This window comes from Oncorhynchus mykiss, chromosome 23, assembly GCF_013265735.2.
Source record: "Oncorhynchus mykiss isolate Arlee chromosome 23, USDA_OmykA_1.1, whole genome shotgun sequence".
In the NCBI taxonomy this organism is placed as follows: domain Eukaryota; kingdom Metazoa; phylum Chordata; class Actinopteri; order Salmoniformes; family Salmonidae; genus Oncorhynchus; species Oncorhynchus mykiss.
Genome location: NC_048587.1, coordinates 47,346,190 through 47,360,557, shown reverse-complemented (window position 1 = coordinate 47,360,557; position 14,368 = coordinate 47,346,190). Strand labels below are relative to the sequence as shown.

Here is a 14,368-nt window from a genome sequence, read left to right as displayed (position 1 = left end):
TGTTTTGGGGCTGTTGCTGGGCAACACGGACTTTCAACTCCCTCCAAAGATGTTCTATGGGGTTGAGATCTGGAGACTGGCTAGGCCACTCCAGGACCTTGAAATGCTTCTTACGAAGCCACTCCTTTGTTGCCCGGGCGGTGTGTTTGGGATCATTGTCATGCTGAAAGACCCAGCCACGTTTCATCTTCAATGCCCTTGCTGATGGAAGGAGGTTTTCACTCAAAGTCTCACGATACATGGCCCCACTCATTCTTTCCTTTACACGGATCAGTCGTCCTGGTCCCTTTGCAGAAAAACAGCCCCAAAGCATGATGATTCCACCCCCATTCTTCACAGTAGGTATGGTGTTCTTTGGATGCAACTCAGCATTCTTTGTCCTCCAAACACGACGAGTTAAGTTTTTACCAAAAAGTTATATTTTGGTTTGATCTGACCATATGACATTCTCCCAATCTTCTTCTGGATCATCCAAATGCTCTCTAGCAAACTTCAGACGGGCCTGAACATGTATTGGCTTAAGCAGGGGGACACGTCTGGCACTGCAGGATTTGAGTCCCTGGCGGCGTAGTGTGTTACTGATGGTAGGCTTTGTTATTTTGGTCCCAGCTCTCTGCAGGTCATTCACTAGGTCCCCCCGTGTGGTTCTGGGATTTTTGCTCACCGTTCTTGTGATCATTTTGACCCCACGGGGTGAGATCTTGTTTCTGGTGTCCTTTCACAGCTCGTTGGTCTTGGCCATAGTGGAGTTTGGAGTGTGACTGTTTGAGGTTGTGGACAGGTGTCTTTTATACTGATAACAAGTTCAAACAGGTGCCATTAATACAGGTAACGAGTGGAAGACAGAGGAGCCTCTTAAAGAAGTTACAGGTCCTGTGAGAGCCAGAAAACTTGCTTGTTTGTAGGTGACCAAATACTTGTTTTTCACCATAATTTGCAAATAAATTCATTAAAAATCCTACAATGTGATTTTCTGGATTTTCTTTTCTCATTTTGTCTGTCATAGTTGAAGTGTACCTATGATGAAAATGACAGGCCTCTCTCATCTGTTTAAGTGGGAGAACTTGCACAATTGGTGGCTGACTAAATACTTTTTTGCCCCACTGTACTTCCAGAGAAAAACGAGGGAACAGGTCACTTTTTGACCACTTTTTGACCTTTTTTACTCACCCGAGCAGAGCTGGTTAGGCTGTTTTCATGTTATCCAGAGCGTTGGTGACTAACGGTGCTGCTGGCAACAATTTAATTACGAGTTTTTGCCGACGTTTACTGACACATTCAACGGGTGTTGAGTGTTCGTAAATTAATTAGTTATTCTGCGCTCTGGCATACTCAGAAGAGAATGCTCTGAAATCAGAGTAGATAGAGTGAATTTGCGGACGCACCCTAAGTGAACGTGATAGCTCTTTTGGTGAAAGGCACCTTAGGACTTCATAGCACATCCATAAAGCATACATAGCACATTCATAGTGTTACTGCGTTTTCAGTCTGTTACCTGAGTTGTGTGCGTTGTTGAGGGGGCTGTCTGAGGCACTGTAGGGCCAGGCACCAGGTGAAGGCAGCAAGGTGTTCAGGGAGGGGTTGGCTTCTAGAACACAAACACAACAAGCGTGGCCCCATGACTTAAGGTGGCTCGTGGGTCTGCGTACCCACATCCATAACCCCCCCACCCTGCGAGCAAAACATTTTAGCGGCCCCCCACGTGACAGCGAAGATTAACATCAAATATTTTATGTCATGCAATTCTGCAAATTTTTCCACAGGGCATAGAGACAATTTAGCAGTTTTAAAGCAAATTTGTAAGTTGGACTAAGTTCCAAAAAAAATGTAATCTGAAATTGGTCCACGGACCACCAGAGAGTATATTATTAACACAACTTAATGTTTAACTGGTGCATGCATTGATGGATATGATTTCAGTGGTATACTAGTTTCTTTGACTTTGTGAGGACGTGGGCTGATGACAGCATACTTATGTAATATGTCAGGTCAGCTGGTCTCTTATCAACAGGTGCTCGGAAAGTGGACTTAGTCATAGATACAGTTGCAACTCTGCATGAGTCTCGGTAGGTACCTGTGTTGTCTCTTAGCAACTGGTGCTCGGTGTCATTGAGGCTGGACGGCCCAGGGATTCCCATCATGCTCCCTGGGGTCATGTAGGGGTCAGACTCAGGGTCGATGCTCTGGATCCCCTTCCAGGGCACGCCGGGCTGGAACTCTGACAAACAGAAATTCTTGATTTTTATTTTGAAAACAGATGAAGCCACGACTTAACCCTGGTCCCAGAGAGCTACAGGGTGTTTGTTGCAGGCTTTTGTTCCAGCCCAACACTAGCTGATTCAGGGGATTTGGTCAAATCAGGTGTGTTAGTGGTTGGATAGATCAAAATCCTGCAGATTCAGTTGGTATTTAGAATGGCCACGCACCAGGAGGCCAGCTGGACGTGCCCTGGGGCTTGGAGCCTATCTTGTTTCCAGGAGTACGGTGCCAGTTGTCCCTCTGGAGGGGCATGCCTAGCCCCTCCCCTCCCATCATGTCATACTGGGAGTATGGAGAGCCCCCCCTTCTCATAGGGGTGGACATAGGACCTAAGAGGAAGAGGGGGATTGAAAGAGGGAGAAGATAATAAGAGAGCGATACAGAGGAGAGAGAGAGATGAAGAAAGACGACAAATAAAGCCAGATGAAAAAGCAGAAGATGGGTCAACAATCAACATATACATGCTGGCATTTACATTTTAGTAATTTAGCTGACGCTCTTGTCCAGAACGACTGACATGAGCAATTGGAGCTAAGTGCCTTGCTCAAGGGCACATCAGCGTATTTTCGGCTTGGGGATTCAAACCAGCGACCTTTCGGTTACTGGCACGCTCTTAACCACTAGTCTACCTGCTGCCCCATGTCATACAATAATTAATTCCGTAAACTCACTACAGTTTTAGGACTCTCACCGTTTTTGTTGAGGCTCTCAGGAGGGGAGGGGGCAGGAGAGTGACCCTCCATCATCCATTTGAAGCGGGACTGCTGCCCCCCCATGTCCTTCATCCCCCCTGGGCCTCCCATCACCGAGCCCCCCATGTCCAGACCAGACAGGTTCACTCCTCCACCATAGCCTGAGAGGGAGGGGGACAGGTAGGGGTTAGCGCTGATGGCAGGGGGCCTGTATGACTCAATTACATGCAGAGAATCCGTCAGTATGCAATGAAAATCCTCAAGACGGTTTACACTGACAGTAAGCATTTGGTTGGACGGTGTATACCATGTGTATCCTGTACATACAACAAATAAAACTAACATTGTTAGTGGTTTGTATTGAAAATAAGATGTATAACAGTTGTCAAAATGAGTTGGACGATCTCTCGGGTAAAATGGAAAATCAAGCATTTTTCAAAAATAAATGATAATCTATCCTTTACGTCCATTCATGTCATTATTTACAGCGCTCACCAGAGTAGCCCTGTGTTTTCTGGAGCAGGTCCACAGAGCCACCCATGCCTGGATGGGGCAGGGAGTCAGTCATAGGCAGTTTGGGGCCTCCTCCTCCCAGGTCAGAGGGTGATAGTTTGGAGCCCCCTCCGACACCCTGCTGCTGCCTCTGCTGCTGGAGAACAGCCACGATCCTGGCCAGCTGAGGAGAGAGATGAGGGATGGGTGGAATTGGGAACCCTGTGAGCAGACATGGCAACATGGGTGCAACACCAGCCTATGACTATTCATGTGAAAAATCATACAAATCAGAATTCAACGTTTGTGTTCAAAACATATAGTATGTACAGAGTTTCACCTGATTCATAGCGGGCACGTTTCGTTTAAGGTTGAAATAACTAGTTGAAATAACTAGGGTTTCGTTCAATGTTCATTAAAAAAAATTGAGGCACTAAGAACATTTTAGGTTCTTGTGAGCGGAAACTTGAACAGTGTGAGAATTTCATGCAACTTCCGGTGCGCATTCACAGTGAACACTGAGGCTGTACCCTTACAGTTTGACAGTAGCCAATAGGCTATTTGAGCATTAAATGTAGGCCTACCAACAAAACCAATGGAGCAAATCCCATAACAATTTCACATCGAAATAGCTTTTGAATTATATGATCTGGCCTATATGTGGTGTTCAATGCATGAGACTTACATTATGAAGGCTTGACATGAATTAATGATTTTTTACTTGGCCTGTAACACCATGGACCAAATAGGTGACTAAATTGCATGATGCAAGAAACCCCTTTATAAAATAAAATGTATTATTACTACCATACAGAGAATTAGATAATGTAGGCTACCCCTCTGCCTATTGGCTTATTCATGCCTGTCTCAAAATACAACACTGCCCCCTTTGATTAAGACAAGCTTTTTACCTTAAGACTAGCTTTTCAAAGAAATGTAGCCTACATGTTTTGTGCTCTTGTAGGAAGCAGTAACTCCCCATTGCTGACCTATACTTATGTATAACTGGGATATTAACTTGCTAACCTGCAAAGAACTGATCTGAAAAGTGCCTTCACTCGCAGCTGATTAAAAGACCGCTTGTGTGCCACCCCTGCCAATAGAATTCTACTCCGTTGCGTTCTGGCTCTGCCTACCACAAAATCACAGACTCAATCTTGCTAAGTTAGATGTGTTTTGGTTTGTTGCATTGAAAAGGGACTGAGATATAATGTTGATTAGATCACAGAAGAACGGCCACGCACGCTCGCTGCTTAGAGGGAACATTGGTTGTGTTGTTTCCAGTGCAATAGTATTAGTAGCAGCTGTAACAGTAATAGCAGTTTGACCTGTTGGGGGTCGGCCTGCTGGCGTAGGTTCTGGGGGAACTTTCTCTGGTTCTGTAGGAGCTGTTGTAGCTGCTGTGGTGAGGTGAGCTGCTGGGGGTTCTGCTGCTGCTGGAGGAGGAGCTGGCAGGCCTGGGGGAGAGGGAGAGACCACTGTAAACACCTGCCCCAAGAGGAAGGCAGTCTCAACACAGTGCAGTGTTTCTGCTGCGGCGCTGCTCCACGGCAAACTCATTGGTGCCACACCCCCAAAAATATGGAACATGAACAAATATTTCTGGCGAAGTGCACATTTAAGACACTAGAAGAGTCCACATTTACTTTTTCTCTGCAAAAAAACAAGCAATGAGCAGAAATCTGACAACCTCATAGTATAATAGTTCATCTGTTTACCTACAGCTTCTTGTCGTGTTCTATGGGAGAGAAATATTCCCTGAGGCGCATTCAAGTTACGAGTGGCATATGGGAGGGAAACATGCATTCTGACTACCTCAAAATAATTTTGGGGAGTGACTTTAATTGTGCTGACAGGTGAAATGTTTTGTTGAGCAAGAGTAGTGGTAACCAGGGAAAGTTTTAGGGGGAGAAAATGGTGACATGAAGTGGTCTCTGCGAGAAGTACAGGCATGTTACCCCAAGTTTCCTTAACAGGAAGGCACACATATTTACTGTGTTTAACCAAGTTTTTTGGGACATACAATACATCAATAGGATGCGAACTAGATAAAAGATTACATTTGGTATCTAGCTAATGATTAGCCCAATAGGCAACCCCATGCTTCAGCCTATTTATAGCCAGCCACTATGCTGAATAAATTGGGCTGCAGGTAATATGCTTATTGCTAATGGCATACCTGATAATATGGACCATGGTCCAATATGTTAAAATAATTTGAACAAATAATTGTACCAATATGTTATTGGGCGCGGAATTTTTTTTAAATGGTATCAGCATCATTTTATTTTTCATTCATTTTGGAGTAGAATATTATTTTAAAAAGTCCCCACAACTAAGCTTCTCAGTCCAACATAAAATGTATTTGGGGAGGGACCCCCAAAACAATCCCCCCACTGCTATTTCTCTCTCCAGAGGAAACATTGAGTGGCTAGAAGAAGAAGGGGTAATAGAGCTGTAAGGTCTCTAATTTGTAAAACAAATTGGTACGTTTACTGACTTGTCATAGGCCTATATAGGTATATAAAAACCTTGACGTGTCAGCCAACAAGGCTTTAATTAGAATAAATCTAAGGTTTGTTTTGGTGTTCCTCAAGGCTATGTTCTCTGGCCACTACGGTTTTCATTCTAGAGTTGTATAGGAGTACAGCTACTCACCAGCTGGAACTGAATATGGGGGGGGTAGATGCCGCTCAGCATTGCGATGTGCTGGGGGGACAGCTGAGGGGGGAACACACCCCCTCCTACACCCGCCACCCCACTCACGCCGGCACTGGGAGGTGCCACCTGCTTCAGCATGGAACCTGGCACCTGGAACATCGGTGTTACCATGGGAACGTGGAACATAAACAAAGCACCTTCTGTCTAGCACATTACCTCTAATAAACAGAAAATCAGTGGTGCACTACTCATCGATTTGGTGAGATTTTCTTCCTCCATCGAGTGAGTTCACCTAATCACTCACATTAGGTAATGATCCAGAGCAGGCTGGCAAAATAAAATCACATCCTTGGAAACAACATGTTGCACATAAAGTTCTGACTAAAAAGCCAACGGACCAAAAAATCTATTGTTCCTGAGCAGAGGTTGGGGCATATAGTAGACTGATTTGCACAAGGGATATTGATCAGCAAGTATTGTGAAAAAAGCTGTGAAAAGATTAACATTAAAACAGCTGATTACTTTTACAGTCTGATCAAATACAACAACAAAAACAACAATGGTACCTGAGGCGACAGGTACTGATGGGGCACTTGCGCTCGTATCCCAGCGGACGTGTTGATGGGTGGCACACCGGGCTGGTGTCTGGACTGGGGCATCCCACCACCGCAGCCGCCAAACATGTTATGACCACCCTGACAGGGGAACAGAGAGGGATACAAACATGGCTGACTCTTAGATATTAAGACAGAGGAGATGAAGTAGGAAATTACAAATGAAGAGAATGGTACAACAATAAACATGTCTCCATCCAAACTTTTTATGAGAGTAAAGTACATGTCGGATATTTTTTTTTTTTACGGCAGGCAGGACTAATGAAAACAGAACATTTGTCGGTAAACATTCCAAATGACAACAAAATACACCAGACAAGCTGGGATCGTTTTGTGTAGGTAAAATACATTTAGCGAGAAATGGCTGTGAAAATACATTTTTATTATAATAACTATCATATCGAAGTAAACTTGGAGTCACCTCATGATATGTTGTGTGGTCCTCCCACTACGACTCAGGAAAGCATGCAATTTGTTAGGCTACAGATTAAATAAAATGATGAACTTCACAGGATGGTGACAGTGGAAGGCGATGAGCTTGATGTTACTTTCCAATAAATATCGAGGGACTTATTCTGGTGACATGATGATCGATGCTTGGCTGCTGTTTGACAAACTCGCTCTTATCCATAATAATCTCAGACAGTGCCTTTGGAAAGTATTCAGACCCATTGACCCCACATAATGACATATCAAAAACAGTTTTAAAAAAAATATTTGCTAATATATTATAAATAAAAACTTGACATAGTCCATTTACATATGTATTCAGATCCTTTGCTATGAGACTCGAAATTGAACTCCGGTGCATCCTTTTTCCATTGATTATCCTGAAGATGTTTCAAAAACATGGGGAGTCCACCGGTGGTAAATTCAATTGATTGGACATGATTTGGAAAGGCACACACCAGTCTATATAAGGTCCTATGGTTGACACTGCATGTCAGAGCAAAAACCAAGCCATTAGGTTGAAGGAATGGTCCGTAGAGCTTCGAGACAGGAATGTGTCGAGGCACAGATCTGGGGAAGGGTACCAAAAAATATCTGCAGCATTGAAGGTCCCCAAGAACACGGTTGCCTCCATCTTTCTTAAAATGGAAGAAGTTTGGAACCACCGAGACTCTTCCTAGAGCTGGCCGCCCAACCAAACTGAGCAATCGGGGGAGAAGGGCATTGGTCAGGGAGGTGACCGAGAACCCGATGATCACTGACAGAGCTCTAGAGATCCTCTGTGGAGATGGGAAAACCTTCCAGAAGGACAACCATCTCCGCAGCACTCCATCAATCAGGCCTTTATTGGTAGAGTGGCCAGACGGAAGTCACTCCTCAGTAAAAAAAAAAGCACATGGCAGCCCGCCTGGAGTTTGCCAAAAGGCACCTAACTCTCAGACCATGAGAAACAAGATTCTCTCATCTGAAAAACCAAGATTGAACTCTTTGGCCTGAATGCCAAGATCACGTCTGGAGGAAACTTGGCACCATCCCTTCGGTGAAGTATGGTGGTGTATTCAGATCCTTTGCTATGAGACTCGAAATTGAACTCCGGTGCATCCTTTTTCCATTGATTATCCTGAAGATGTTTCAAAAACATGGGGAGTCCACCGGTGGTAAATTCAATTGATTGGACATGATTTGGAAAGGCACACACCAGTCTATATAAGGTCCTATGGTTGACACTGCATGTCAGAGCAAAAACCAAGCCATTAGGTTGAAGGAATGGTCCGTAGAGCTTCGAGACAGGAATGTGTCGAGGCACAGATCTGGGGAAGGGTACCAAAAAATATCTGCAGCATTGAAGGTCCCCAAGAACACGGTTGCCTCCATCTTTCTTAAAATGGAAGAAGTTTGGAACCACCGAGACTCTTCCTAGAGCTGGCCGCCCAACCAAACTGAGCAATCGGGGGAGAAGGGCATTGGTCAGGGAGGTGACCGAGAACCCGATGATCACTGACAGAGCTCTAGAGATCCTCTGTGGAGATGGGAAAACCTTCCAGAAGGACAACCATCTCCGCAGCACTCCATCAATCAGGCCTTTATTGGTAGAGTGGCCAGACGGAAGTCACTCCTCAGTAAAAAAAAAAAGCACATGGCAGCCCGCCTGGAGTTTGCCAAAAGGCACCTAACTCTCAGACCATGAGAAACAAGATTCTCTCATCTGAAAAACCAAGATTGAACTCTTTGGCCTGAATGCCAAGATCACGTCTGGAGGAAACTTGGCACCATCCCTTCGGTGAAGTATGGTGGTGGCAGCATCATGCTGTGGGGATGTTTTTCAGCGACAGGGACTGGGAGACTAGTCAGAATCGAGGGAAAGATGAACGGAGAGATCCTTGTTGAAAACCTGTTCCAGAGTGCTCAGGACCTCTGATTGGGGAGAAGGTTCACAGCCAAGACAACGCAGGTATGGATAGCTTCAGGAAAAGTCTCAATGTCCTTGGGGCAGAGCCCGGACTTGAACCACCATACTTCATCTCTGGAGAGACGTGAAAATAGTTGTGCAGCAACTGCAGAGAAGAATGGGAGAAACTCCCAAATGTTTTGTTTATTTAACTAGGCAAGTCAGTTAAGAACAAATTCTTATTTACTCAGGGGCAGAACGACAGATTTGTACCTTGTCAGCTCGGGGATTCGATCTTGCAACCTTTCGGTTACTGGCCCAACGCTCTAACCACTAGGCTACCTGCCGCCCCTAAATACAGGTGTGCCAAGCTGGTAGTGTCATACCCAAGAAGGCAGCTGTGAGGCAGCTGTAATCGCTGCCTCAACAAAGTACTGATTAAAAGGGTCTGAATACTTTTCGCAATTACATTGTTTTTAAAAATATATATAAATTAGCAAAAATGTAAAAATAATAAAAGTTTTTGCTTTGTCATTTTGGGGTATTGTGTGTAGATTGATGAGGATTAAAAAATAAATCAATTTTAGAATAAGCCTATAACGTAACAAAATGTGGGAAAAGTCAAGGGGTCTGAGTACTTTCCTAAGGCACTGTAGGTACCATTATATGAGCTGTGAGCTGTTGGCTAGAGCGCACATGCCAAAACCAAAGTAGGCACATTCACTAAACAAACCATATTTGTTTTGACAAAACCCAGAATTGAAAATGCGATGGAAACCCATTTAACACAACTTGTACTTTATTCAGTACATGGGAATTTAACCGCAAAAGTTATTTTATGTGCATTGTCATCACGCACAGTCTTTAATCCACAACAAGTCAGTTTGATGGAAACGTTTCTGGTGGGAAAATGTGTTTTGTTTTTATACAGATTTGAGAATATTTGCATGAAAACCTGTCACCAATCGGTTGGAAACCTAGCTATTGACACAAAATTACATTAGGATACTTTGTACTTGATGTTTAAAAGGAATAATCTGCAATTGGTACATCCATTTTATTTTTTATTAATGATATGTACTCAGATTTTTTGACAAATACAATTTATGAGGGATGTACAGTACTCAAGAGTTGGCTAAAGCAGAACCTGTTTCGGGGACCAGGTTAGCAGTGAAGCAATGAGCTGATGGAGACAGAGGGACACAGCCTTACTTGTCTAGGGGGGATAGTGTGGCTGTAGAGGGGGGAGGGTTTGTAGACAGTGGGTGGAGAGTACTCCTCCCCAAGGAACCCATCCTGATTGGTGAACGGCAAGGGCTGCTGATCGCAGTGACAGCCAATCGAAGTAGTTGCCCAATTTGGGGGAAGAAGTAGGCAAGACAGGAAGAAGGATACCAAATGATGGGGCAGGAAGAAGGATACCAAAAGAAGATGGGAAAGAAAGAAATACAGAGAAGAAAATGTTAACGGGACAAGAGGGACTTGGAGAAGTCAGAGGTTTGCGGCCCTTTATAGTGCACCACTTTTGGCCAAGGCTTATAGGGCTCGGATCAAAACTAATGTACTATACAGGGAATACGGGTGAAATTTGGGACGTATCCAGAGAGGTTTGTGATGTGTCTGAGGTACCAACCTTGTCATAACAAGGCCCAGGGTCGCCAGGCCCAATCTCTTTGGAACCAGGTGAACGGTAGACCATGCCTCCTCCTCCCACTCCTCTCTGCCCTCCTTTACGCATCTCTCCATTGTAGTCATTCAGGCCCATCCCTCGCTTCTCTCCCTCCATTTTCTTATCCTGAGAAGGACCAGGGGCCAGGTCCAGAGGTCGCCCGCTAGGATCATCACCCTACAAACACAGCACATATCTTCACTACCACCATCAACCCCAACATCGCTATCACGTGGCATCAGGGGGCGTAAAATTAACACCTGCCAAATGAGGGTGAATTGAGGTATTGGAGAGTAAAAATGTATATTTCACAAGCCATGTAGGCGGGTGGTCGATTTGCAGGGCTCTAGAGTGCGAGCATTACATTCACATTTGCGAATAGAAATAGGAGTAAAAAGTAAAGGATGAGCACACGTGTACGATCTTGTCTCATCGCTGCAACGTTGGGGCTCTGGTGGCGAAGGTCGGGTCATGCGTCCTATGAAACATGACCCGCCAAACCGCACCTCTTAACACCCGCCCTCTTAACCTGAAAGCCAGCCGCACCAATGTGTTGGAAGAAACACTGTTCAACTGATGAGTCTTCGCTAGAGCGCGATGAACCAAGTAAAGCCCCCCCGGCCAAACCCTCCCCTAACCTGGACAACGCTGGGCCAATTGTGCGCCGCCCTATGGCACTCCAAATCACGGCCGGTTGCGATACAGCCGGGTTGGGATCGAACCTGGGCCTGTAGTGGCGCGTCTACTTAGACCAGAGGCCCTACAGTAGCTTGTTTTAAGAGTATTTCTGCAGTTATGTTGCATAGCTGCTAATCGCAAAAAGAAAAAATAATATATAAACCACCTCGCACAGCAACACTGCCTGGCTAGGGAGATTTGTGCAGAGTGCTGATATATTCATTTTTGGAGGCACTGCGCACAGGCATAAACGCTGGTCTAATTTACTCAAATCTACAAAGTGAGACTTTGTCCTCGTGTTTCTTGGCCATTTAGATTGCTTTGATCACAAGGTCGGTTGTTTTTCAATGTTAGTTTGAGTCTGCTGCTTCAACTGATAGCGGAGAGATGCTGTCTACTACTAGTCAGATCCAAAATCTCACACAGACACACTTGAGACTCCAGTGACACCATTACCAAGGTAACCTCTCGCCCTTTAACTCATCTGATATTTTGATTGAGAGACTCACGTCACAAACATTGTAATGAAATTGAGCAATGTATCACATTACTTCTTACTAATACATTTTCTATAAATATTAGGCATAGTCAGTTTGTTTTCTCCATAAAATTTTTTAAAAAACTCAGCAAAAAAAGAAACGTCCTCACTGTCAACTGTGTTCATTTTCAAACTTAACATGTGTAAATATTTGTATGAACATAAGATTCAACAACTGAGACAAACTGAGGGGTGTCAAAATCAAAGTAGCAGTCAGTATCTGGTGTGGCCACCAGCTGCATTAAGTACTGCAGTGCATCTCCTCCTCATGGTCTGCACCAGATTTACCAGTTCTTGCTGTGAGATGTTACCCCACTCTTTCACCAAGGCACCTGCAAGTTCCCAGACTTTTCCCAGACTAGCCCTCACCCTCTGATCCAACAGGTTCCAGACGTGCTCAATGGGATTGAGATCCAGGATCTTCGCTGGCCATGGCAGAACACTGATATTCCTGTCTTGCAGGAAATTACACACAGAACAAGTAGGTGGTGAGGGTAGGTAACATCTCCACCCCGCTGATCCTCAACACTGGGGCCCCACATGGGTGCATTCTGAGCCCTCTCCTGTACTCCATGTTCCCCCACGACTGCGTGGCAATGCACGCCTCCAACTCAATCATCAAGTTTGCAGACGACACTACAGTGGTAGGCTTGATTACCAACAACAACGAGACGGCATACAGGGAGGTGGTGAGGGCCCACGGAGTATGGTGTCAGGAAAATAACCTCACACTCAACAAAACAAAGGAAATTATCGTGGACTTCAGGATACAGCAGAGGGAGCACCCCCCTATCCACATCGACGGGACAGTAGTGGAGAGGGTAGTAAGTTTGACGTTCCTCGGCGTACACATCACGGACAAACTGAATTGGTCCACCCACACAGACAGAGTGGTGAAGAAGGCGCAGTAGCGCTTCTTCAACCTCAGGAGGCTGAAGAAATTCGGCTGGTCACCAAAAGCACTCAAACTTTTACAGATGCACAATCGAGAGCATCCTGTTGGGCTGCATCACCGCCTGGTATGGCAACTGCTCCCCCCACCACCGGGGGCAAACTACCTGCCCTCCAGGACACCTTCACCATCCGATGCCACAGGAAGGCCATAAAGATCATCAAGGACAACAACCACCCGAGCCACTGCCTGTTCACCCCGCTATCATACAGAAGGCGAAGTCAGTACAGGTGCATCAAAGCAGGGACCGAGAGACTGAAAAACAGCTTCTATCGCGAGGCCATCAGACTGTTAAAAAAACAGCCACCACTAACATTGAGTGGCTGCTGCCAACATACTGACTCAACTCCAGCCACTTTAATAATTAAAAATTGATGAAAAATGTATCATTTGCCACTTTAAACAATTCCACTTATATATGTTTACATACCCTACATTACTCATCTCATATGTATATACAGTACTCAATACCATCTACTGCATCTTGCCTATGCCGTTCTGTGCCATCACTCATTCATATATTTTTATGTACATATTCTTCATTCCTTTACACTTGTGTATGTATAAGGTAGTTGTTGTGAAATTGTTAGGTTAGATTACTCGTTGGTTATTACTGCATTGTCAGAACTAGAAGCAAAAGCATTTCGCTACACTCGCATTAACATCTGCTAACCATGTGTATGTGACAAATAAAGTTTGGTATGGCTGGTGGCATTGTCATGCTGGAGGGTCATGTCAGGATGAGCCTGCAGGAAGGGTACCACATGAGGAGGATGCCTTCCCTGTAACACACAGCGTTGAGATTGCCTGCAATGACAACAAGCTCAGTCCGATGCTGCTGTGACACACCGCCCCAGACGACAGACCCCCCCATATTGATCCCGCTCCAGAGTACAGGCCTCGGTGTAACGCTCATTCCTTCAACAATAAATGTGAATCCAACCATCACCCCTGGTGAGACAAAACCACAACTCGTCAGTGAAGAGCACTTTAGCCAGTCCCGTCTGGTCCAGCGACGGTGGGTTCGTGCCCATAGGCGATGTTGCTGGCGAGGACCTGCCTTACAACAGGTCTACAAGCACACAGTCCAGCCACTCTCATCCTATTGCGGACAGTCTGAGCACTGATGGAGAGATTATGCGTTCCTGGTGTAACTCGGGCAGTTGTTGCCGTCCTGTCCCTGTCCCGCAAGTGTGATGTTAGGATGTACCGATCTGTGCAGGTGTTGTTACAAGTGGTCTGCCACTGCAAGGATGATCAGCTGTCTGTCCCGTGTCCCCGTAGCGCTATCTTAGGCATCTCACAGTACGCAATGTATTGCCCCAGCCACATCTGCAGTCCTCATGCCTCCTTGCTGCATGCCTAAGGCACGTTCACACAGATGAGCAGGGGCCCTGGGCATCTTTCTTTTGGTGTTTTCAGAGTCAGTAGAAAGGCCTCTTTAGTGTCCTAAGTTTTCATAACTGTGTCCTTAA

General features: G+C 45.3%; 1 protein-coding gene across 9 annotated transcripts in view; it reads right to left on the bottom strand.

Annotated features, from left to right (window-relative positions):
• The window catches only part of LOC110503127 (trinucleotide repeat-containing gene 6B protein-like), a 62,118-nt gene that overhangs the window by 13,569 nt on the left and 34,181 nt on the right, over nucleotides 1-14,368 (bottom strand). For 7 of the 9 annotated variants that reach the window (XR_005039222.1, XM_036960621.1, XM_036960615.1 and 4 more), the window contains 10 exons: nucleotides 10,690-10,902; nucleotides 10,269-10,376; nucleotides 6,671-6,799; nucleotides 6,102-6,254; nucleotides 4,772-4,900; nucleotides 3,447-3,627; nucleotides 2,951-3,112; nucleotides 2,427-2,588; nucleotides 2,075-2,218; nucleotides 1,496-1,588 (listed from right to left, as the gene is read on the bottom strand). Coding sequence is in view for 8 of the 9 variants with exons in the window: in XM_036960621.1 (XP_036816516.1) it covers nucleotides 1,496-1,588; nucleotides 2,075-2,218; nucleotides 2,427-2,588; nucleotides 2,951-3,112; nucleotides 3,447-3,627; nucleotides 4,772-4,900; nucleotides 6,102-6,254; nucleotides 6,671-6,799; nucleotides 10,269-10,376; nucleotides 10,690-10,902 (1,474 nt within the window). In the remaining variant the exon portion in view is untranslated. The remainder of the gene's footprint in view (nucleotides 1-1,495; nucleotides 1,589-2,074; nucleotides 2,219-2,426; nucleotides 2,589-2,950; nucleotides 3,113-3,446; nucleotides 3,628-4,771; nucleotides 4,901-6,101; nucleotides 6,255-6,670; nucleotides 6,800-10,268; nucleotides 10,377-10,689; nucleotides 10,903-14,368) is intronic. The other 2 variants (XM_036960616.1, XM_036960620.1) reach the window with 2 other exon arrangements.